Genomic DNA, 25,382 nt, shown 5'->3' on the forward strand with positions numbered 1-25,382 from the left:
AGATTGAATCAATCTTGATTGCTAATGGGGGGGTGTAGATGGGGAGGAGACAGGTCAGATAAGGATTTTCAGCCTTCAGACAGTTGAGACATGAACTGTGCAAGAGGGATTGTAAATCAATATTTGAAGGACAGGCTGGATGTTTTGAGTCAAGGTATGCATTCAGGAGGCTGTTGTAGCATCCCACTGTTTACATGTATTGTTGCTGCCACTGTGGATTAGAGCTTTTAACAAAAATACACAAATGACATTTTCTAGATGTGCAAGAGGGAAATTGTTTTGTTTTTGTATTTAAAAAAAAAACATTTGCTCATTTGAAAGTGAAGGTGGAGAAACCCATTGGTATCTAGGTCCTTAAAAATCATTGTCAGTGTGTAAAATCAAATTAAATGCAGTAAATGTTCTTAAAGGTATATTTTCCAATACAACCTCTAAATTTCTTTTCTCTTTATGTTCTGTCTGACATAAATGCACAACAGAGATACAGTGTTTAAAATACATTACTTGTGTAGTTGTATTTTATTTATAACTTGATGCTGGACTTGAATGCAGATGTCCTTTCACTGTAGTTTGTCTTGTCTTGTTGTAGTCTTGTTTTTCGTTTCTATAATGATATTTATAATGTCACAACGTTCACAAAGTCTGTTTATTCAGAAATAGTCAGGGTTTACCATCTTTATTTTATTTTAGTTTCTAAATCGCTCTGATTTAATTCAAGGAAAAATAATAAATAACTTTAAAATGCGTGGATATTTTTTATAATTCACTCAACATCTGCAAAGAAATAAACTTTGCTTGTCAGATAGAGTGGTATTTAACACTTCAGGTGATTTGTAAAAATTGTATTATATTCCATTACTGGAATGCCATTTAAAAAGCAGACTACCTTACTATAAGTAAACCAAATTTTTGTTCAAGGGTTTATCAGTAACTCACTACAGTGAGACATTTTGGAATGTGTAGCAGCATGGGGCATGGAGTTTAGTTTGTGTTGTCAAGATGAATATTTTTATCATTGAAGTACAAATGTCCATCAAATGTCAACATCCCTCTTCTTATCCTGTAGTTTGCATTTGATTATACTCTCACCTCTAATGGACACCACCCTGCTTTTCTTGGAGGTGGAACAATGTAAGCATTTTTAGCTCAAATGGTGTGGCTCTCACTTTCCTAAATAAACCGAACCAAAGGCGTTAACTCTCTAGATGTTTGCATAAAGCTTCAAATATACTTAAGTTGAACACATGCTCAGTTAGGCTATGGTCACACTAACATCACTCCCCTCCCTCTCCCCTTTTCTCCAGGCCACTAAGGAGGTTATAGAGCGCGAGGCTCCAGGGATGTCTCTGGCAATGCTGATGGGATCCCTCAACGTCACACCACTAGGCATGCTTTCCAGGTCAGTCGCACAGTCTCACAACCAAAACACTTTATTAAGACATTGGCACCAAGACCTCAATGAGACAGATACGCAGGATTCACAAAAACACACAATCTACATAAACAATATCTATCAAATGTATAACCTGTAGCACAGCGGGATACACTGAACTGAAGCTTTAAGGTGCAGGGAGAGGCGCGCATTTCTATAATATCACCATAGTAACATGTACTTTTTGCACTAACGCACTTTCTCCTGCTGCATTCATTTGAACTCTGTTCTGCATTTGTGTGTGACAGACCTGTGTGTGGGATCCGAGGGAAGACACTCATCATTAACTTACCAGGAAGCAAGAAAGGATCCCAGGTAGGAAACACCACAAACTGCTGCAACAAGAGCTTTCTCCTGTGGATATTGGTGTTAGGTGTAATTAGGCCTGCAGTGTGTTTATGTGACATGAAGGATAAATGTGAGGTGCTGCAAAGAATTTTCAAAATAGTTCAGGTGATAAGACGGCTCATATTCCTCTCTTACAACTAGATTTCTAAGTGTGATTCAATTGAGTCTACGTTTGGGTTGGGGATTTGATCCCTGACATCCGTCCCCATGCTGAGGTGTTCAAAACCCTGGTAGCTCCTGATGGTTACATGGGCGCCTTGTACATTGCACATTGCTGCCACTGGTGTGTAAATGGGTGAAAAAGAAGCATATTGTAACATGCTTCGGATAGGTTCAGTCCACATGGGCACAAAACTTAAAATACAAGTATAGAAAAAGTCAACACATGTACTTAACATCCTCTGTATACAAACAAAAATGTGAATACATACCAGCCTGTGACCCCTTTTTGAATGCTGTGTCCAGCAAGCTATGACTTGCTTGTGTGGGTAGCATTAGCTTAGCATTGTGTTAGTAACATGACTGTTAAGGTCACCTTCACTTTAGACTAATTTGTGATCTGTAAATGTGTTCACATGTGTCTTTATCTGTGTGTGTGTTTAAGCAGCATGTGTATTGATTTGAAGGTGTGTGACTTTGTGTGTGTCTCTGTGTGTATTCATTTGAGTGATTAATTGATGGTGTGTGTGCTTATAGATCTGTGTGTGTTTTGTTTGTGCTTTCATGGTATATTTGTATATTTCTGTGCTTTGATTTATTTCTATATGTACAAAAGTATTGATGTACAATGCATGTGTGGATTAGGGTGATCTTGTTTGTGTGTGGGAATCTAAACTTGTATATATGCATGTATGTTTGTGTGTGTGTGTGTGTGTGTGTGTGTCCACCCACTGCTGTCCCCCCCATCCCCCCTCCATCTGTCTCCCTCTCTGCTGTGCTGTCCTGCACATCTGTCTCTGTCTCGTTACGCGCTGGCTTCTCCTGATCGATTTTAGTATTTCTTTTAATCAATTATGCCACCTCTTCCCCATCTGCTGCCATATTAGTGTCTCCCTCATCAACCCCCAGTTAAAGTTAACGGCACAAGCAGCCCATTGCTGGCTTTTATTACGATGATCTCCTGTCATAAAGATAACGGGGAAGTCCAGCTGAGCCAGCCAGATGAAGCCCCTTATGTCAGAGTGTGGGATATGCATCTTTTAGCTGTACGTTTTGTGTCTTTGGCCTTTTCTATACTGCAGATCAGGTACAGGGCAAATCTGCGTATTGTATTTGGATGGTATAGAGTTCAGTCACACCATTGTATTTACTATACCTTGAATACAGTGTCCTAATCTTTTTGCTTGCATTTTATCCTCGTGATGGAGGTGAGGATATGGTTTTAGCCTCAGAGGTAGCAGTATAAAATCTCCTTCCAAACTGATCTGCAAACATCATGACTTTGAATAAAAAGTTTTAGATTTCCGTGACTATGTTAATAAATCTCTGGAGGGAACACTGGATTCTTTACATTTAGAGATTGTTTTGACACGACAAAGGCATTGAAAAGTGGTACTCCAGTGATTTAGCTTTGTACTTTTATCAAGTTTCAGAGCTCAGACAACCCTGAATCCTATATTTCCCATGATGCAACTCAGAAGCGTATTCCTTTAGCCCTTTCCTGTCTGGTAAATACCCACATCTTTCAAAATGCACGTGTAACTGTCAAAAACAACTGTGTAGATTGTCTGTGCAAGCAGAGTTTTATTGTTAGGCGACCTCTGGAAGCTATAGTCATTATTACATTATTACATTATTATACATTATTACATAAGGACTTTTGCATAGGAGAAATAATACTTATAGAGAGGGTCTCTACACTCATGGCACAATGTTGCACAGTGATGTTTTTACAAGCCCAACAAAAATGACGTTTCTGCTCGTCTGCCCCTGCACCCACAACTTTCCTATTTCTCCCTGTTACGATAACAGTTTTTTTTTTCTTCTTCATTTGATGATGACTTCATCACAAAACATTTTCAACTTTTGGTGATGATGCTTCCACCTGCAGTGCTGATATTTACCTGTGGGGAAGACATTTATACCCACTGTGATGACATTTCTACACACTGCAGTGACATTTCTCTCTAGTGGGACAGATATTTTTTCACTAACAGCCAAACCACAGCACTGATTGCAGTTTCACCTTGTTGACTCTTGGTGATATATGATCACTCATCATATTTACATCACTGTGTACATTAACATCTCAAATTGTATTTATAACACTCGTTCAGTGTACAGAGCTGTCATTTTATGCATATGTCTGTGTATAGTATATATATACAGGGATGTTTTTGTCTGTGTGTTTCTGTACTGTAAATATGATTCTGTGTCACTGTGAACAATGTACAAACTGTGGGAGCAAATCTACATCTTCAGTATATCTCATGCAATACTAGCTCATATCTACTCACTCTTAATACTCTTTTGTCACAGTCCTTTGTTTTACAAATATGTTTCTTTTGTCACTGGATTAATGTACCCACCACCCCACCACCCCCGTGACCCTCACAGATAAGTGGTATACTTAATGGATGGATGGAAAGTTTGGAAGCTGAAACAACATGTTATAATATCCTAAACATAGCTTGAGCCCCCCACACTAACTATCATCTGGTACATTGTCAAATTAAAAATGTTTCTTCGGTGGACTTTTGCACTTCATATTTCTCACTTATTGCTACTTTATTGATGTAGAAAGTGACACACGTTCTCCTGATGTGCTGGAGAAGAGTCTAAGATGCATGTCTAAAATGTAAATGTTGGCCATTGCTTATAGTCTTTTCCCACTCTCCATCTATTCTCTGTCCCTGTCTGTTTTTCTCTTGTTTCTCCTTCTTTCTTCTTTTTTGTCTGTCTCACTGTCTTTTTGTTGCAGTTTCTTTTCACTCTCTCACTGAATCTCTGTCTCTCTTAATCTCTCGTGATCTCCTCTTCCCTGTCTCTCTCACCCTCTGTCTGTGTGTGTGTGTGTCTCTCTCTCTCTCTCTCTCTCTCTCTCTCTCTCTCTTTCTCTTTCTCTTTCTCTTTCTTTCTCTGTCTGTCATCCTCTCTCGTCCTCTCCTGGAATTGCAACGCCTTTCCCTCTTCCTCCATCCCTCTCTCTCTTGCTCGTGTTTCTCATCCGCTGGCAGTATATCCAGGGATTCTGCTCTTTAGTGTTCTTGACAGTTACTCTCCTCCAGGACAAAACAGAGAGTAAGAATACAAAAAAAAGAGAGAAAAAACACTCCTGACGTACCTTAAAAAATTTCCCCGGCACGCAATGAAAGCACAAAACGTGAAAGGAGGAATGTCTCCAGGCTCTTGACACCATCCTCATCCTCCTCCTTTTGCCCAATCCCTCTCCACTCCAGCCCGACCGGCCCAGCCCTCCTTTCCACGTATCTCAAAAACGCTCAGATGTGGGCTTCAAACACACCAGCAAGAGGCATAAACAGTTTGTGTGCTGAGGGGTTTGGGCTGTGTGTGTGTGTGTGTGTGTGTGTGTGTGAGGAAAGGTAGAGGTACAAGGTGGAAAGGTTAGCTTGCGGCTACACAGCAGGGCTGGCGGGTCTCATGATCGACTACTAACCCATTCAACCTCTTTTCATCTGCTGGTCTGAAGAATCCTTCTGCTCTCCTTTTTGTATTTTTCATGCACAGTGGTGGAGGATGCTGTTCCAGTCAGGCATCAAATCAAGGTTAACATCAACGTATTTAGCCCAGCCTGTGATATGCACACATTAGAGAGGGACATGTAGTGGAGAGGTTGCTCTGAAAGTCCTTTTCTCAGCCGCCGTCGATACTGTAAAGTGAAGGGGGGATTAATAATGTATCCTCTCAATGCTTAAAATACACAGGAAGATAAATAATTTCACAGATTAGCTCTTGTCTTGGGAGTGAGGAGAATGGAGCATTTAGCATAGCTGAGGAGCCCACAGGCACACTGACACACAGAGAGACGCCGGGGAGGGAAACAGAGATGGAGGGAGGAAAGAGCATAAGTCAGTATAAATGTGTCCAGAGGGAGGCGCTGTGATCTGCTGAGGTTGAGGAAGAAATCTGTTTTTTAAATTCTGCTGCATCAATCAGGATCACACACTGTGTTAGTTACATAGAAATGAGTAGACTGCAGTATTCTTGGTAGTAATAGTGTATCATAAATTCTCAAGTACTGAGAAAGAAACAGACCTCTCCTCTCATTTTATTTGGATGCAGATGCTGTTCATGCTCATGTCCTCCTCCATGTTTACCTGCTGCCTCTGCGACTTCGTTATTCTGCATTTCACAGCACTAACTCAAGTCTGTACTCATGTCAGACTCAACAATCTGTCGCTCTTACTTTTTCCTCTCAGTGCAAAATATGTTTTTGCTCACAAATTATTTCCAGTTCCCCAGATCCACTTTGCCATTTTTTTGCACGGATGTTTCACATTAAAAGCCCTCCAGCGACTCAAAGGGCATAATCTCTCCTTTCAGGCTTTTAATGTGACGCTCTCTTAAGTTTGAGAATGCACACACAACTCATCTCCAGTCCACCATGCTTTAAAATATTTGGTGGATAAAGCATGATGTACTTGAGAGGAAAAGTTTTATTATGCTGAATTTACCATGTGAGCAATTTACAGTTGTACAAGTTACATCAGTGACTGTTCAGGAAATGTAGTTCATTTCCTCTTTTTGGCTACAAGACCACTGTTCATGTCGCCCATACTGTATCTTTGTCACTGACCAACCTTGCACTCCTCTCCCCATGCCATCATCCCTTCCAGGAATGCTTCCAGTTCATCCTGCCGGCGTTGCCGCACGCCATCGACCTTCTGCGGGACGCAGTGGTGAAGGTAAAGGAGGCGGCAGATGAGCTGGAGGACTTGCCGTCGCCTCCTCCGCCCCTCTCGCCGCCGCCCAACAGTTCGCCACGCCGCCAGACGGAGGACAAGGGCGTGCAGTGCGAGGAGGAGGACGAGGAGAAGAAGGATAGCGGCGTGGCATCCACAGAGGACAGCTCCTCCTCCCACATCACCGCTGCATCCATCGCCGCCAAGGTAGCAGGACGGAGGAGACGGGAGGGGAGGGAAGGGTTTGAAGAGTTCATGGATCTGACTCCATCCATTTCAAGCTGTCGTCTTTACATGTTCACACGTGTCACTCATAAACTACAAGCATGTGCTAAAGGTGCTACACACATAAGGAACTCATTTCTAAAACAATTAAAAGAAGACTAGAATGAAGATTAGCCAGACTATAATGTGTACACTTCTACCCTGGACTTTTACAGGACACCATCTACAGCACTAAAGGTTCAATATTCTGAAAATCATCAACATTAGATATTTCACTCTTTCACAAGTAGAGTTATTATACAAAGATTATACACTCTTTTGATCTAATGTGGCTGTTGCTGCTGTTGCTGTCAATACATATAAACATGAAAGTACTGTAGGTTAGATGTTGACGTTCTCTTTGATAACACTGAAATTAGCTAAAGCATAAATGTGTGAATTACAAGATCTTTGTTAGATGTGTTATCAAGGTTTGAAGAATTTCATGCTTTGCAATATTTGAGCTTAATTACTGCTGATCCAGGCTGCTAAAAGACTGTCATGATCTTGTTATACCAAAGGTTTATAATTACTTTGATCATGATATAGTGATGTTTAAAAATGCTACAGGTAGCACCTTTAATGATTGGTTCACTGTTTTTCAACCCATACCTTAATAAGATATTTTTGCTGCCGCTTCCTCCTGTATTCACCTGCTGCCCAGCTGGGCATTCATTTAAACCTTCAAAATCTATGATTCATCTCTTTTTCAAAAACAGGAAGCGCACAGTCAAACATTTTTATTGCTATGTCCCCTAGTTTCTAGGGTCCATCTGTCAAACTTGTGCCTCCTCCCCCCAATGAGACAGTCTAGCCTCAGAGAGACCAAAATTAATGGTGCCTTCAGGTGCCCCTCATCAACTTATTAAGTCAGATTTACCACACTTTGTTCTTAAATGGCCGACAAACTATAAATACTGTGAAGAAACTAGGCCAAGTTCTGCAATATTCAAATTTACAGTACGAGCTGCGGTATTTTAAAACAACACATGATGGACAAATGCTTTTATAGAGATTTTATCAACTTTATTTCTCGCATCTGTATCTTTGCCAGAAGCAGGAAGCTGTGTAGATAAATTTGATGAAGTAGAGATGAGTAGAGAGTGAACTGAGTAATATATATGAAGACATTTCTGACTACACTGAGTGCTTCCTGTTATTAAAAAAGTGAGATACATCATGGTTATTATTGGTCTTGAGTTAAAAAAAAAACAAACTATCCTTTAATTTGTCCTCATCAGGTATCTCAATCATATGTGCAAGACTGTGTGCTTCCCTATACATCTGTGTGTGTGTTTGCTCTGTTAACTCACATGTAACATCGTACCCATCATTGTCCCATCCTGCCCGGTCTGCAGCCTGAAACTGTTGTCAGGGTTACATCTCACCTCATTGTCCAGTCACAGATGGATGTTGGTAAGACTCAGCACCCCGAAATCTCAACCTCATTGTTTATCACCATCATGCCATAATTTTGGAGTCATTTGTCTTTCATTTGCATCATTTAAGTTTGACGTACAAAATCAGAGATGATGAAATATGTCAGGGCCGTTTGTGAGTATGTCTGTGCTACATCTAAGTATGTAGTGTCTGGAGATTGTACTGTATATATGTGTGTGTGTGTCTTCCTATATCTTCAATATTACTATGTGTGTGCGTGCCTGCATATGGGTATATGGGGTGTGTGTGTGTGTGTGTGTGTGTGTGTGTGTGTGTGTGTGTGTGTGTGTGTGTGTGTGTGTGTGTGGTGTGTATATGCACGTGTGTGCGTATGTTTGTGTGTGTGCGTGTGTGTGTGCGTGTATGTGATCTCAGATCCCAGACTCCATTATCTCGCGGGGTGTGCAGGTGTTGCCCAGGGATACAGCCTCTCTCAGCACCACGCCCTCGGAGTCGCCCCGCGCCCAGGCCACCTCCCGCCTCTCTACCGCTTCCTGTCCCACACCCAAAGTGAGTTTGTGCGCTCACACACACATTTACACAAACACAGATTCATCATTGTTGTACTTATATCCTTGTGAGGACTAGGACTTTTTCCTAAACCCTGATCCTAAACTCTTGAACATCTGAAACACTGAAACACACGCCTTAACCAGTGGAACCCAACGTGGTTGCAAGGCTCACTTGAGTGAGTTACAAACAAAATATCCACAAAAAACTAGGGACTGGAGCTAGAACTGGGAGTCAGTTAGCTTAGCTTAGCATAAGTAAAGTATCTGACTCTGTCCAAAGCTTAAAATATGCCTATTAGCTCACTAATTTACATGTTTTTTGAAATGTAAAAAAAAAAAATGAGAGTAAGCCAGAAGGCCTCACTCTAAAAGTTAAACAGTTCTCGCCAGGATAGGAGTGTAGGGACATTCAACACCATCATCGCACACATACGCACACAGACACACACAGACACACAGACTTTCCCCTCTGCTCAATCCTTCTGTTTGACCATGGTTATAGTATTTATTCATTTTGCTGTTTCATGTACGAACATGTAATGCTTGTTGGTTTCTACTGGAATCACTTTTAAAATTTTTCTGATTATGATTCATTCATTTATTTTTGTTATTTTTTGGGTGGAAAGGTTTTACTATTTTCCTTTTCTCATCAAATTTACTTTATGGTATCCTGCCTTTCTGAATATGTTTTTCGTGAATATATATATATATATATGTGTGTATATATATATATATATATATATATACAGTATATATAGTCTTAATTTTAGTTCAGATGATCTAATATAAAATAATATAAAATTACTGAACTGTGTCTTTACATGCTCACACACAAACACCAACTCACACCACAAATGTCATACACAGTCCTGTTCTCTTTCAGTGTCTCAACTTCGCACAAGTGTATGTTTTGTGTTCGTCTCAGTGTGTTCTATGTTGTTTGTGTGTGCGAGTGTGTGTGTGTGTGTGTGTGTGTGTGTGTGTGTGTGTGTGTGTGTGTGTGTTTGTGTCTTTATGGAGACAGCAGGTTGTGGGTCATATGCTTGGATGCTTTACAGTATTATTCCCCAGGTTTAATTCAACACATTGCAATGTTTGTAACTATACACCCTCTGCTTTGTCTGTCCCCGCTTCAATGGGATACTTAAACATTTTGTCCACTTGTGTCCCTCCTTTTTCCCTAAAATTGCCCAAGCACTCAGATTTGTCACCTAAACGCACCATGTGTTGAGACCTCTCAGGTTAGTGTGGGGGCTGACTGGTGCCATTTGGTTATAATGAGGAGTGCTAACTTGTTTCCTGTTCAGCTGAAGAGTACACAACTCTCGATGCAAAAAACAACAAACTGTGATATGAAATGTCCAAGTATCCTTCTGTGTTTTAACTGATCTCTCCTGCAGGTTTTTTAAAATGCTGAATGGTGTCAACTCTCCCTCTCTCTCTTTCTCTCTTTCTGTCTCCCTTTTCCTCTCTCTTTCACCTCATCTGTAAGTGTCACGTCTCCATGTGTCTCCTGGACAGCAGGCAGGTGCCATGGGAATATATGAGGGGAGGTTGCCATGGGAACAGAGGGATGGGATGTTAGTGGAAGAAGGGAGGGCGGGTGCATAGGCGGGTCATGCGACAGAGTAAGCAGAGGAGAGCCCCCCTTCCCTCAGCTCAGCAGCGTTTGGGTGTTTGTGGAGCAGTGAGAGGTTAGTGTTAGAGAGCCACATTTTTAGAAGTGCACAGATGTGTAAATGTTTAAATATATACAGTAATCCAGATGTGAGAACAATGTGGATGTTGAGAACTGAGCAGAAAGTTGGCAAAGTGAGTAGGGGGCAGGTTTAAGCCACAACCTTGGTGAGGCTCGAACCTGCTGAGGTGTCATTGAAAATTTCCATACAATAGGATACCGTACATTACAGTTGAGTTACACAGTATTACTCTGAGACATGTTATTATCTCTGTAGCTCCATTTTGGTGCTCCTGTTTCCATGATCCTGGACACCTCAGCTTGCAGGTTTTTGTGATTTTGTTTCCATAGTAGCTGCTCCTGGTTTTAGTATTAGCAGTAGCTTATAATGACAGGAGCTTAGCAATATTGTTTCCTCTCTTGCTCTTTTGTAAAAACTGGTGCTGATTCTCTTCTTTTTTGATTTTGATTTTTTTAATGTAGTTCTGACTGAAGCTTTCTGCACATGATCATGGTAGCAGAGGTGCTTTGTGCTGGTGTGATCCATTGTTTTCCAAAGTAGAGAGCAAAGACATCAAAGACTGCAGGAGTGCTTCTTTGAGTGTAGTATGCAACTTGGACTTTACACTTTACTGCTGCACTTACAGTTCATTCAGTTACATTTTTGACCTTGTTTCTCAAGGTCCTTGCAGTGGGCAACCAATAAGATGACGAGCTGTCTGTAATGTAACCTGAACATGGCCTGTGACGAACACAACGAAAAAGGTTTCCTGCACATAAACCATTTTTCTTGAGAACTGCCAGTGCCTTCTTTCGTGCGAGATAGACTATTACTTTTCAAGTTTCTCAATGCTTTTCTGCTACGTGTTTGTTGTTGACATAAATCTATGCTATGTTTTGCCTCTCAGTCCAGCCTTGCAATGATTACAGTTCATTCCACTGGTCATAGTTAGAGAGCCTCAGACTTAGCCAAGTTGTTTTTGACCTCAGCTGAGCTACCGAGTGTGTAGCTGTAAATAATTGGACAGTGGGGAGCTTTAATGCCGCTGCTGTTGTCCCAGAGCTGCTGCTTGGTCTATTGATGCAGTGAGATAGTACTCTCCCATCAACCCCCCCCCCCCTCCTTTCCTTGCCCCAACATACAAATACACACAAACACCTGTCTCTCCACTGAAGCCATCCTTTGTCAGTGACCCAGTTTGAGCATCGCTAGCCTGTCATGATCACATGCCCAACCACATTAGTCAGCATTTGGGTGTGACGTGCTTGTCTGGACATGTGTGTCTTTGTACGCGGCAGATAACAGACAGTTAATGGCTTTTTCTAGGTATAGCTCTTAGCTTGTTTAGATTCTGACACAGGCTGTTTCCCAGCGACAAGCTGCCATATGTTCTTTGAAATTCCCACGTTGCAAGCGGCTGCCGACAGTATGTACACAATGTCCCCGGAGCCAGAGCCAGAATGGCTCTCTTCACTGATGCATTTCATGTGCCACTGTGGGCTGTGTTAGTTTGTTAGCTGGGGCTTGTTGGCAGCGCTGCATGGTGGCTTTGAGAGGAGAAGGTATGGAGTAGGTCTTAATCTTGTCACCGCCAGAGCTGCTGCTGCGGTTCCCATACAAGCGGGCCCGACGCCACGGCTCACAGAGCAAAGCGAGAGCAGGGAAAACGCTATTCTGCCAAATAGAAACATGAATAAATACACACAGGTCATGTATCAGCACTTCTAGCTCAAGTAGCATTTGTCAAGTTATGGGACTCTGTGTGTGTGTGTATGTGTTTTCAGGTGGATGGCATGTGTGTTAAGCAATTAAATGTGCGTGGAGTTAGAGTTCATACCTGTGTGTATTTGTGTCTTGCCTTTTGTTGTTGTTATTAAGCATGTTCTTGTACAACAGGGGCGTGCAGACTCAGAACTCATGTCCAAACCTGTCTGTCTGCAGTGCAACAACACACACACATAAAGTAAATTTGGCCACACAAAATCATCCTCAAGGGAGAAAGTGTCTGTCTCACTCTCATACACCACCGCACACACACACACACACAGCCCACAGCCCACAAATGCAAGCAGATACAAAAGGATTACAAAATGAGCAGCTCTACAACCATTCATGTAACCAGATTTTCTTTCTCTGTCACACTGTCTCTTACTTGTGCACACACAAGAAAGCATACAGAGATAGACACACATACACAAGACACAGAGAGGGTAGTTGTACCCTTCCACTCTTGTGAGCATTTAGTACAGTTATGTAATGGTGAGTTTGGATTAATGAAGCATATGGGAGATGGGGCTTTGACTCAGAGGATGGTTGACAGTGTGTGTGCGTGTGTGTGTGTGTTTTGGGGTTGTGTCTCCTGTTCTTATTCTCACTGGAGCAACATTGGTTAGGATTTTAATGTGCACTTGTTTGCTGAGACATAGAATCTGCATTTCGGTATAACGCTGATGATAACATCTTTCTTGTCAGGTTTTGTGTCATGTGTCATGTTTTGGTGTTGTATGAGTGTCTACTGTAAGATAAGTTATTTTACAAGCTCAAAACATTATTTCTGGTACTGTTCTTTAAATTAAGTGCCACTAGAACTTCTAGTGAGCCTCAACTGATCCATAATTTTGAGAAAATTAGTCTATATACAGTGTCTGCACTAGCTTTAGCTTTAAGGTTGAATTTCCCTGTGTATTATATTTGTCAATCTGGGTGTTATTCTTATATGTTTTACCTTTGACAGTTAGTCATAGTAAACTAGCCCTCTTGAAATTTCTGTAGCTGTTGTTCTCGCAAGCTTCTGTTATGTTTAACAGTTCACCACAACAACTATTGTACAACAAGTGAATTGGAAAGTTTAAGATGGTTCGTGCAAGTTGTTCTCACTTGACTCAGGGCTCAGTTACCAACCAAGCACTTATACTGTGTGGCAGTTTTTGGTAATTTTGTTGACTTATTAGTATAAACTGAAAGACAAAGGGCCTTAAGGCACTTTGTGCATTTATATTTAATCTTGAGGCCAAATATTGTAAAGGGAAATCTAGCATTAATACCAGTTCATAGTATGCTCCAGTTGATGTTGCTGCATATTTCTAAATAAATTTGTATTTGATAAACTTTTAACTAAACTAATTTGGGAAATTTGGGAGGTGTAATGGACAAAAACACAGGCTGCCAAACACTGGAATGTCCTTTTGTATGTAATGATTTAAATCCATCTGTACACGAGGCCCCAGTCAAATCTTCTCCTCTCTCACTGGCTTTGTTAGATGCAGACTGCCATCGTAGACTACTGTTACAAATCACTCTCGCAAACCTTTTTTTATTGATCACCCCTTACTAGTGTTTAGTTAGCCACTGTGTGCCAGTCTGACCAATCAGAACTCCTGGCCAACAAACCAGTGTTTGAAGCAAACTGAATGTATTGTACATTTGGATCTTAAATTACTGCAAGAGCTTTTACAGATATTATGAGATTGTTTTCCTGTTGTTACAAGGCTCCCCCGAGCCCTGGTGTTTATGAAATGACAGCGAGCTATGGGGCGGTGAGAAATTACAACAAAAATAATTATTTTATGTTATCAGTATTTCTGTAAGACATGAGAGGTTTTCAAAGACACTCGCTGAATTTGTTCTTTCAGTCAGTTAATAATCAGGAAATATTAAGCTATCCAAATAAAGAGTTACCTGATTTTTAAGGAGAATTTAATCCATGAAATGTTAATGCTTCTGAAACCGGTCTGCTGCCCTTTCATCTCAGCTCCTTTTTCCATCAGAGTTTTCACCTTGATGCATCTGCAGGTGCTAACTTTATTTATGCTCTGTGTATTGTATACAGTTCCAAACATCCCATCAGCTTGACTGATATTGGCATTTATTGTGATTAAAGTATTCGGAGCTCTCACTCTCTCATGGTGCCTTTGCACAAACTCTTTCAGGTGCTGGCTGTGCACATAGAGGACACAGCCTCATTTTGCACTGATCCTATAGCGTTCTCTCTCGCTCTCTCTTTTTTTTTTTTTTTTGATTAATGGCTTGACGTATGGCTGTGGAGCCAAGGCCAGGGCTTATGGAAATCAACTCCTCCTTCTCCGCTGAAATGTGAGTCACAGCGCAGTAGTGTAATTCAGCCCACGCCACTTCCATGACCTTCACCATGGACTTATTGCCTTGCTGGTCACTGCTGCAACCAAAACAAAGCTGTGTTAATATGCACACGTGTGTGCAAACAGTCAGGCTCATACATAAATTCACACACGTGCACCAGACCTGCATTGTGTTCTACTGGACTGGAATAAGACACAGGATTTTAAAACTGCCTTTAAACTTGACTTTTCTTACATACCTGTAATAGGGCAACTTACTTTTTTGAATTATCAACTAATGTATCAGTCATTTAATATTTTTCTTAATTAACTCTTTGATCAGAAAAATATCATGAAATAACAAAATGACACTAAATAAAAGACTTAAATGATTAATCAATAGATGAATCGATTCAGCAATAATCTGAATTATTCTCTAATGTGGTTAGGCAGGTTATGGACACAGTCACAGTTTGCTTTAATGTTTGCATTGTTGCATTTCAACATTTGGTTCATCTAGATTCACAATGCTTAGTTAAAAGAAGCAAAACAAGAACAATCTTGGATATTGAACCGTCTTGGTAAAATCTGTCCCTTGCAGGATTTTGACAGCAGTCAAAACAAATGTGACAGTCATGGTGTGTGAAACAGGCATGAAAAAAATTGCCCGCACCGCTTGGCCTAGGCCCGATCAGCAGGCCGGTCACAGAATCATCGCTTGCAAATGAGTAGTGACAGAGGATCATTGACAGAGTGAAGTGATCAGACAGAGGGAGATGAATGATTTATGCCCTGGCCGTACACGTAAGCACCATCCCAATGTCAAATCAGCCGGCTGTGGTGTGACGGATCAATCAGCCATGGCCTGTACAGCAGCTTCTCCTCCTGTAACCCAGAACAGAACAGGAGACATGACTCTACACTGTCCGTAACTACCAATATGTAGTAGAAAGTAAGTGCTTGTGTGTGTGTGTGTGTGTGTGTGACAGAGAGAGAGAGAGAGAGTGTTGCTCCTGTTCCTCTGGCCCCTGTTCTGCTGGAGTGGTTTTCTTTGCCCCTTCTTTCACCTGTCAGGTTACACACAGGCTACTGCTCTAACATTTGCACACAATTTATATTTTTGTTTATGGTCAGTATTTTCATAAACAGATGAGGTAGGATAGGATAGTATGATATGATATACAGTATATCATCAGTATACATATCATATACAGTATATCAAGTATGAGTCGAACCAAATGTGATTATGTTAATTGGCATTACTGTGTCAATAACACTGCAGTGACGCATAGCATAATAAGAAATAGCATTTCTCATTCTATTTTATGCATGAGTTTGGAAAGCCCAATAATCAGTTTAATAACATTCACATGTTCATTTGCTAGATAGATTCTAGAAACAGCATTCAGTTATTATCTGTATTATATATATTTCTACATACATTTGTATTTATATATTTGTATACTTGTTTTGTTTTTATGTGTCCCTGCAGAGAGGGTAGTTAACATAACCACAAATCCACAAGGTTTGATGAAGATGAAAATAATGTGAATCATGGTGTGTGTGGTCTACACAGTCACCACAGTTGAAAAACTATGGGAGTGTTCTCAGCCACCATCATTGAAACACCTGATGAGGGAATATCTGTTGGGAGAATAGTAGATACTGCACTGAAGCACTGAAGCTGATCTGGAGGCTCACAGTGGACCAGCCTGCTACTAAGACACTTTATGTTGGTTTTTCCTTTAATTTGTCACCTGTTTCATAGGTAAAGGTCAGAGAAAGACAAACATTATGGCTGTTTTTTTCTTTTCTCCTGTGTTTCCGTGACATTTGGCTGTTTACATGCACGCTTCCACAGTGCTGCATCGAGTGAGCGCTTCACTGTATGCTTTTGTTGGTCTGCTCACTTGAGGACATCGAGGCCTGGCGCAGTGCTCCAACTCCGGCACTGTTTTACAGCTCGTGTCGTCATTCCTTAAAGGTTTATTCCCCTGTGGCAACGATAGATAGGTCCTGTTATATGCCTTTGCGTTCCACTGAAATTATTCACGCTTGGTTTTTACCTGACAGTATTGACCGCTTGTGTGTCTGCCTGTTGGTGTGTGAGTACTTGCTAGATATGTGTTATTGTCCTCCTCCGGTGCAGTAAAGCTCATAAAAGTGACTCTTCGTCTCCTGGCCTGCTGGAGGTGTGGAGGATTTATGATGGAGTGAGTGAGAAAGAAAGAAAGGTGAAGAGAGAAAGAAGGAGAGAAGGGACGGAGAGTGGGAGGGAGTGAAAGAGAGAGAAGGGGATGGAGAGCTAATGAGTTAGAGAGGACAAGGGACTGAAAAGAGAGTGTGAGGTGGGGAAGGGGAAATATAAATGAAAACGAAGGAAAGACACACATGGGGGGGGGGGGGGGGGTTCAGCTAGCTGGGCCCATGCTGCACGGTCTGTTTCTCTATCTGTTCATCTCTTTGTATCCATCTGTCTATCCCAGAGGGCGAGTCCAGTATAGCTCACCTCACATCGGCCTGAGCCTCCCCCCCTCGACTCAATCATCTCAAATGAGTATGGAAGTGACAGAAAGAGAAGCAGAGTGAGGAGCAAAGAAGTGAGAAAGAGTCAGGGTTGGGGAGGGAGAAAGAGTCACATCCGTCTCTTTCCTTGCACTCTCACACACACACTCACACAGACATGCGCGCACACAGACCTCAGTCATGCGTGTATGATTTAGCGCAGCACACGGCACTGTATGTGCAACTATACTATATACCTCCTCCTCCTCATTCTCCTCCTCCTTATTGTCTCTTTGGCTGTTGCATTTCCTTGCTGCTCTTCCACTCTCTTGTGCGTCCTTCTCACTCCAGCTTTCCCTTCTTATCTCTCTCTTTCCCTCTCTCCCTTTCTCTCTCTTCTCTCTCACTCACCCTTCCTCACTCACTCTCTCCCAGTTAGTGAGTGTGTAAAAGTGTGTGTGTGTGTGTGTGTGTGTTTGTTCTTGTGTGCATGTGCCGGGGAGCTCATTCTGTTCCGACTCCAGGCAGAAGATGGTAAGTAATGTCTTTCCTCCTGCATATCTGAGAGAATGTTCACAGGTTTTGAGTGTATAGGGCTGTGTGTGTGTGTGTGTGTGTGTGTGTGATTGTGATTGTGATTGTGTGTATGTGTGTGTGTGCAGAAGTCATTTGTGTGACTGTTTAATAAGTGAAGGATTTTGTATTATTAGCTGAGTGGGCATGGGGGTGGATGTACTGCGTGTACGGTGTGTGTTTTGTAAATATAATTTGTGCTCTTGCATACATATTTGTGCATGTGTGTGCTGCTGCTGATGTTGATGATGATGCCAGAAGGAGGTATGCTGTCAGGCCACGGATGAGTTTAGGGGGCAGGAGGGTGAGTAATGTAGGGATGGGACTGTTGACTAGCTTAAATTAGCAGGGGTCTGCATGAGGAGGAAGAAGGGGAGTATATATTGTAGCTCTGGTGTTTCTGTAGTGTTAGGAGGTGGTGAACACGGTTACATAAAATAACAAAGACAGGAGGATGAGCTCGAGCAAGCGAGACAATGTAGCAATCTCACAGGACTCCACACTCTCTTGGTGTTTAAGTTAAGCAATCAGCCCGTCACCTTCTCAGAAACAGAAGCCACTCCATGTTTCCACATTTCCCTTCCTCATTTAGCTGCTGCTTTTATCCAGAGCTCCATAAAATTCATGCAAGAGCCGAATAAGAAAACCCCTTGATCCTGATGCCTGTGCTGTTATTCCTCGTCCCTGGAGTTATCATGTTCTCCCCTCCAGTCACCAGCAATAGCAGCTTAGCTGGATCGCTACTGTAAATGGAAATAGGGCAATATGGATGAAGAAGTGTAGAAGCAGCACCTTCAAAATCCATGACGGCTTTAAAGAGCTGACAAGGAGAAGCAGCAGAGTATTGATGGAGCTGTGGAGAATGACTCCACCGATGGCTAAATGTCAGGTACAGTGATAGATGTGCAGCTTTGTCGATGCTACGTTACACACAGGTTCCCACAGTGTGAGGAGAATGGATCTGTGCAGGCTAGTTAATGCCTCTCTATGCCTTTTTATGTCTAAGTTGTTAATTCCTGCTATTTTACAGGGACAGTAAAACACTGATATAGTTTATGTCAAGACAGGCCTATGGAAAATCCATCATTTGGAATTATATTTGGATTCAATTCACCAAAAACCTAAAAAAGAATAAGGATGTACTCAGTAGTTAAAACTGCAGCCATTTAGCTTAGAAAGACTGGAACAGGGGGAAATGGCTACCCTGACTCTGTGCACAGATAACAAAGTCTTTTCTGTAGCTCGCCAATTAACCCATTATACTGTGTCTGTTTAGGAAGTGTGTACTTCCATAGTGACTTTATATTGAAATTAGACAAAACAGCACAGGTTGCTGCACTAGAGTTCAGGAAAACATTAAACTGATTTTAAAAATACCTGAAACAAGTTCACTGGCATTAGATACTTTAAAATATTCTCATTGTGCCGACAGATTTTTATATTTTAAGAAAATAAGGCATTGGACGGTCAACAAAGAATGATTTCATAAGGATTTTTTATTTTTATTTTTATTCTTATTTTTTTTGCAGAGTACTGCCCGTTCTCCCTTTGTAAAACCTGCTTAGTCAAATTTTTATGTGGCCGGAGGGGAAACTGAAACATGCATGTCAAGCTGGAGCATTCTCTGTTAACAGCAGAGACAACAGCTTTCGATAAGTGGATGGGAAAAGGCAGTGCTATATTAATTTTGCTGTGAAGAATGATTCTAGCCTGTTAAATGTCAGGTGCAAGTGGTGGTGGTGGGGAGCGGGAGTTGGCTGAGCGACATGAGTCATATGAGAAACAGGATGTATTTTAGTTTGTGTGATATATTGTTGCAGAGACCAGATGAAAGTAGCTCTGGCCAGAAGGAAAGTGCTCCTTTGTCTCTGATTAATGTACATACATCCAGGCCCCCCTCCCTTCTTTTATTTGGCTCGTGGTGCCCATAGACCATTTGGGTCAAATTGCTTTAGGCTTTAAGTCAAAATCGCTTCAGCTGAATCCAGTGTGCTTGTTCATGGTGCGTGCACTTCACGCAATCTTTTTTATTCGTTATAAGTATAAATATGTAATTGACAACGAGTGATTGATTGTGTGCTTACTTCAGCACACATGCATTATGGACATGCATCTGTATGTGTGAAGTTTGTGTGCATTGTGTGCGATATTATATTTGTCTTGAGTTACTCACGCCCACTGACTCTGAGAGTTTGCCTTCAGGGTGATGGAGAGAGAATGGAAAGAGTACAAGAGAGCTTTGAATTGAGAGACAGAAAGAGAGAAAGAGAGAGATGAACAGTCAGACCGAGAGGGGAGAGAGATGGAGTGGGGAGAGAAGACAGACAGGAAATGAAAGGCAGTAAGAGGAATGGATGAGACAGTCTGACCAGCTGTACTGAGTGTGCTCATTCACCATGTGATGAGAAGCAGGGGAGACTGGTGAGCAGCATTACACGGGCCTGTCGAATCAGCTGTGTTCGCGCTCTCCGCCACGCTGGCAACTCAGTCAATTGCTCATTAATTTCTAATACATGTAGGCATGGAGACCATGGAAGGGCAGTGATGAATGACCAGGGCCAGACGAGGGAACATGCAGCACATGCTCCTGGTCAGCTGAGGTTACTGGTTATTTGTCTTTTTTTTTGTTGATGTTTTTTGGCGCTGTGGATTTTTCCCTCACCTTCATTTATTCAGGGGGGAGTCGTCTGAGAGCAACTTTTCTTCTTCAGTAACTCCCTGTTTTCTAAGCGTAAGCATAAAACTTAAAATAAGTTTAAAGCACTGACAGCAGACACGTTTAATTTGACAAGTGAAGCCAGCAACTCATCAGAATCCTGCACAGTCAAGGTCTGTGATATTATTATAAAAGATGTTTACATTGATCAAACTGAATCTATAATTCATTTTAAACAGAGGGAAATTTGTAATCCAATTAGACTGTGAGTATCTTATGTGGTTTTTTTATATGTTAAAAGACATGTTAGATAAACAGGAACTGTAGCTAAAAGGAATGCAACATTGTTCCTTGTTCAGTGTCAATTTGAAGAAAATTCTGGTCTATTTCTCATAAGTGTCTCTCTCACTGTTATAATTAAGGTCAGTGATGAAAAGTAACTAAGTACATTTATATTGCGTCCTCCTCTGCCCACTGCAACATGAAAATTCTGCTTACATATTATTGGCTCAGTGATAGTAATCTAATATTATACATCAGAACAAAAAAATTGACAGAATGTCATTCTGTTGCATGAATACTGTTACTACTACTTACTTATTACACAAGGTTATATTTGCTGTTCATATTTTGTTGATTTCACTTAGCTAACATTTTGAATGCTTGTACTATAATTAGGTAATTTTAAACTGTGATATTGCTACTTTTAATTGTTTTAAGTAAAGGAGTTTCCAAATCCAAAACAGAGCACAGGCCTGGTTCATTCGATGTTGGTGATTTGAGCTTTCTCTTAACAGAGTGCTACCTTGCTGCTTCAGTATTTAGGAGAGCCTTGTGCAGTTCACTCACTTCACAGAGTTTCAATTTGTAGCCGCCTGTGGTTTCCTGCCAGTGTCCATTATCTGAGCAGTGAGTTTGATGAGGGCAACTACTGTGAATCTACAGCATTTCAATTAGCAGGAATGGGATGCTCATCTGCTTGACAGCCTCGCTTTAAAAAGACAATTTATTATATAATCTAAAATGTTACTGTTTCATGAGGAAAGGTCGGGAATTGTCTAATGACTTTAGTAATAATTCATAGTGCGCTTGGCTTTCATGCCAGCCATTATTTTGTTGGGAATAGATGTGATATTTTTTTAATGGATTTCCCAGCTATATGTCATTTTTTTCTGAGCTGGAAGGCTTTTGGACCAGCAAAAACCTCTGCCAACGCAGATGGCCGTGTTTGTGTTGTGTTCTTGTTTTTTTAAATTTTGACAAAATAGCAGATGAATGCAATGCTGTATAGCATCTGTCTTGGATGTAGCACATGATCAGCATAATGGCTGTAGGTTAAAAAAAAAATCCAAATCCTCATTGCCTTGGAAATTTAATTTAACCACTATCTGTCCATCAAAATGTGGGGAAATCTGTGGGCAACTTACTAAAATATCTTGTTAAAAGAGGCAGAAACATACCCTCCTTCCAACCTCATTAGTGGAGTTAATAAAAGTCTTCATGTGCCTTTTGGTGGTGGTATTGTTATTAAAAGTGCCTTACCACAGCATGAATGAAATGGGTGACCCCAGTGGAGCAATAATAGGTGATAGTTTTGGGTGCTAGAAATAAATTATGTTGCATTTTCCTGGCTCATTTTATTTCCTGTGTGATTTCTGTTTTATGGTGAGTCGTGTTAGATGTCTGCTGTGTGCAACATGATGGGAAGAGAGGATATAAAGTTTGAAGCATTTTGGATCAGCGATTGATGCCTGCATTGATTGCAGGGCTTACCTAGAGAGCTGTGTGTGTGGTGGGGGTTTAGCTGTTTTATCAGTTACAGTTGATTTCGATTTGTGGGACCTTCCCAAAACAAACCATACGGAAAAATGGATTTGGCACAACTGTCTTTTCAGAGCAGTAAAAGCTTTGAATGTGCAGGTATAAACAGAGGACACCTGGATTTTCTTTAGCCGTCAGATTCTGACCAACATAAACACTCAGCATGCTGCAAACAAGATGACACACGTTAAATTTAAGATGGTGAGAAATTTGACACAATGCTCAAAATGTGTGATATTTCCTGTGAAACCTGTTCTCCTATTGTTCTGATGGGGAGTGAAACCCCATGCAACTCCTACCTGCTGTCCTAACCTGACCTGTCCTGACCTGTCCTGTCCTGTCCTGTCCTGTCCTGTCCTGTCCTGTCCTGTCTGTCATGCCCCTTGGCTGCCTTGGCCCATCTGAGATAGTCACACAGAGACCTGTCACGCAGATGTCCTCCTGAAAGACAGAGGGCGCTGTCTGCTCCACCCGTCAGTCTCTGTGTGCGTCTGCCCCCCCACCCCAAACCCCTCGCTCAACCCAGCTTTGGCTCTGTTAACCCTCTTCTCTTCTCCCCTCCTCTCTCTTTCTCTCTCTCGTGGCACCAGGCGCGGCTCCCCTCCTGTTCATCCACCCTAAGCATTGCTGAGGTACTCCTGCATGTGTTCTAATGTATCGTTATGGCCGACAACATGGCATCGGTTCCTCCTCCCTTCCTCTCCAACAGCACCTCTTAACTTCCTGCCTGGCATGATTGCTTCCCTCCTAAACCTTGTGTCCTCTCTCTCTGTGTGTGCTGTCCTGCCTGCTACACTCCTGCTGTCTCTCTGTGGTTATTTTTTTGTTTGTTTGTTTGTTTTGTTTTTGAAATCCTTTCTGTTCCTCTTCTGTTTTTGTGCGGATGTGGACTTGTTATGTTTTTAATCTGATTTTGTCTTGTAGTTAAACGTCCTGTTGCCCTCATTCTGGTTACACATTCTGTATCTAACCCCTGCCTTGTTTCCACACTCACACACCCCTTCAAAATAAAACACACCTCCATCACTTGGCATATTCCTCAACTGCGTTTCAACCTCAGAACTGAAGTTGAAAGATGCTTGAATTATGTATTTGAATGAAAGTGATATTGCTTGCACAAACAAAGTGCATTTTCTCTTCCTCTGTGTACACACCTCAGTTCCTTTAAAGGGGCCTCTCTCTCTCACACACACACACACAGCAGCTTGTAAACAGAATATGTGCTGGAAGCCATTACAGCCCTCCTGTGCTTGTTACTCTGGTCAGGGCCCAATGACTCTGATCTGTGAGTGATAAAGACATGGCCTCAGTGCAAGGGCATAGAATAGTGCTGACACCTGTCCAGTGTGATATCGAAATCCATTGATTACCTGTAATTGCGCAGTAATGAAATCTGGAAAAGAGTTTGGTAGCAGATTTAAAACATAATGTCCATCTGAAAGGTTGTGGGAGGTAATGTTCACTTTAATCTCATTTCCATCACTTATGTTTAGACATAATTTATCTTTATCGACCTTTTTCTAAATACAAAATACAGCAAAAGAAACCAGTCAATTACCTCTTTTCCGTGAGGTATTTGTAATGTAATTACTGTTTCCTTAGCAATATGTCTTACAATTCAAAACTAGCTCATAAACAAATCCCTGTAATTGGATTACTGTAATCTCATTACTTTGTCATTTGTTTTAGAGTCGGACTGATACCTACCAATATTTCCAACTAATTTTACCTTCTCAGACATAATATATTCATATTGCCATGTTTGTTAGCTGTGAGTAAGAACATTCATTACAGAAACAGCAACTATACTGTACAGTGTGTTTGATGTAATATAGAAATAAATTTTATGTCTATAATGTAGGCTTAGTTTCAGTGTAGTTAAAATATAGTTTATTATTTGTTTGGACTTGTTTTTGTTTGTTTGTTTGGATTTTTTTTCCAAAGCTTATAGTCTTACTTTTTTGGTGTGTGTGTGTCTCATTTTTCTCATCTCAACTTTAACATGTTTTCATTGTGTTTGTTTTGTTGTTTATAGTTGTTATTAATGGTAACTTCCGGTGAAGTTCATTGTTTAAAATTACTAGTATATTACTTTTTTCCCCAACTATAAAATGTGCCTCTCAACTTATATATTGGTTGCAACTTTTTGACAACCAAATATCTATGATTCTTGGCAAAAATGTTAGGTGTTTTATAATCATAATATTGTTCTGGTCGAGCTGTCAATCCAGTTTCATCACTTATGTTTTGATAGAAATGCAACTGTAAACTATAGAAATTAAAATGTTAATAATATTGACAAAAATTTAGCAAGAAAAATCCAAGCATCACTTCTTTTCCTTAATCCATTTACTGTGCTCCTAACAGAATGATTGAAAGTTCAATACCAAACAGGTCACTGTAACTGGATTACTGCAGCACCATTGCTTGTAATATGTTGCCTTCATCCCAGCTGGTCATATGCAGGCAGAGAGAGGCCTTGGGTAGGACCAGGGTCAAGCACTCACTTGGGTTCACTTCTCAACTTCCACTTGCACACACAAACACACACACACACACACACACACACACACACACACACTAATTGAGAGATGTGTCCACAGTATCAGGGCTCTACTGGAACTGTTGTCAAGTCCACAAACTGGTTCTGTTCTTCATCCATCTTTGGTTCTGTTGTGTTGGTGGTGGTTAGTGTTTTCTAGTGACTTGTTTGCCACATCTTTTTATTTTCAAATTTCCTTTGATCTGATTGCAGAGTGTGTGTCAAGTTAGTACTGGCTTAGTTCTGGGATATGTTTGGTGTGTGTGTGCGTTTGATGTTTCTTTAGTGCATTTGTGTGAAAATTGAGGGAATTGTGTGTGTGAGAGTGTGTGTGCAAATGTGTTTTACCACTAACTGATATGTTGTGTTGATCAGGGTGGGTGTGCATGGTTGTTGCCTGCACCTGTGTGAGCGTGCGTGCGTGCGTGTGTGTGTGTGTGTGTGGCATGAAGGTGAGTGACTATCCTGTGGCTTCCCCCAGGCCTCACGGAGAGAATTCAGGGCTCACCTGGATGAGGTCATCACGCTCAAGTCAAGGTACTCTACCTTGGACCAGGTAAACCCGTTAACCTTCTACCAACCTATTATCTACCAGCATGCAGGCCACTGGCATCCCACATAGCACCTCACCACACTAGTGACAAACACCAACACACACACACCAGCAGGCAG

At 41.3% G+C, this 25,382-nt stretch overlaps 1 protein-coding gene across 8 annotated transcripts in view; it reads left to right on the plus strand.

Annotated features, from left to right (window-relative positions):
* gphnb (gephyrin b) overlaps positions 1-25,382 on the plus strand; it is an 86,346-nt gene that overhangs the window by 39,961 nt on the left and 21,003 nt on the right. For 3 of the 8 annotated variants that reach the window (XM_018661724.2, XM_018661725.2, XM_018661728.2), the window contains exons 5-10: positions 1,305-1,399; positions 1,681-1,747; positions 6,577-6,849; positions 8,722-8,856; positions 22,759-22,800; positions 25,192-25,266. In XM_018661724.2, the coding sequence (XP_018517240.1) occupies positions 1,305-1,399; positions 1,681-1,747; positions 6,577-6,849; positions 8,722-8,856; positions 22,759-22,800; positions 25,192-25,266 (687 nt within the window). The remainder of the gene's footprint in view (positions 1-1,304; positions 1,400-1,680; positions 1,748-6,576; positions 6,850-8,721; positions 8,857-22,758; positions 22,801-25,191; positions 25,267-25,382) is intronic. The other 5 variants (XM_018661727.2, XM_018661729.2, XM_018661734.2 and 2 more) reach the window with 3 other exon arrangements.

The sequence above is a fragment of the Lates calcarifer genome, linkage group LG7_1 (genome assembly GCF_001640805.2).
Source record: "Lates calcarifer isolate ASB-BC8 linkage group LG7_1, TLL_Latcal_v3, whole genome shotgun sequence".
NCBI classification, from domain to species: Eukaryota; Metazoa; Chordata; class Actinopteri; family Centropomidae; genus Lates; species Lates calcarifer.